General features: G+C 61.4%; 1 protein-coding gene across 1 annotated transcript in view; it reads left to right on the forward strand.

Annotated features, from left to right (window-relative positions):
- Window positions 1-477, forward strand: part of KIAA0100 (KIAA0100 ortholog) — a gene marked incomplete at its 5' end in the record, with an annotated part of 13,763 nt that overhangs the window by 2,142 nt on the left and 11,144 nt on the right. Inside the window, 3 exon segments of the mRNA XM_010136019.1 lie at window positions 84-264; window positions 267-311; window positions 404-456. Coding sequence (XP_010134321.1) covers window positions 84-264; window positions 267-311; window positions 404-456 — 279 coding nt within the window.

A 477-nucleotide genomic window follows, 5' to 3' on the forward strand; every position in this document is an offset into this window, starting at 1 on the left:
TCAGCAGGCGGGGGTGAGAGACGGGGAGATGGAGGGCGTGAAGGTGCAGTTCCTTCTTGGCAGTGACTGCTTGCTTTTTGCAGGCACCTCACCTGGAGCCTGAAGCTGCTGCAGTTCCTGTATCAGCGTGAAGAGGAGCAAATCCCGCTGCGCAACTTCACGCCCACCTCAGACCTGGACCAAATGAGTGTAGAGCTCCAGCTGGAGGGCAAGTACCCAGGAGGGCGCCCCCGGGATGGGGCTGTCCTCGCTGCCCACCACCAGCCCTCACTTCTGCTGTGTGCCTCAACTCCCTGAAGACCAGCATGCAGGTGAGTGAGGGCTGGGCACGCTCCTGTACCCCCGGCTGGCTGGTCGTCTCCTGGCATGAGGGTTTTGCCACCCGGCCCTGTCCCTGCTCTAGGTCACAGCCATTGACCTCTCGGCTGCTGTGCTGCTCAACACCTGCATCATCCACTACCGCCACCAAGAGTTTTC

Source organism: Buceros rhinoceros, unplaced genomic scaffold, assembly GCF_000710305.1.
Source record: "Buceros rhinoceros silvestris isolate BGI_N320 unplaced genomic scaffold, ASM71030v1 scaffold20315, whole genome shotgun sequence".
In the NCBI taxonomy this organism is placed as follows: domain Eukaryota; kingdom Metazoa; phylum Chordata; class Aves; order Bucerotiformes; family Bucerotidae; genus Buceros; species Buceros rhinoceros.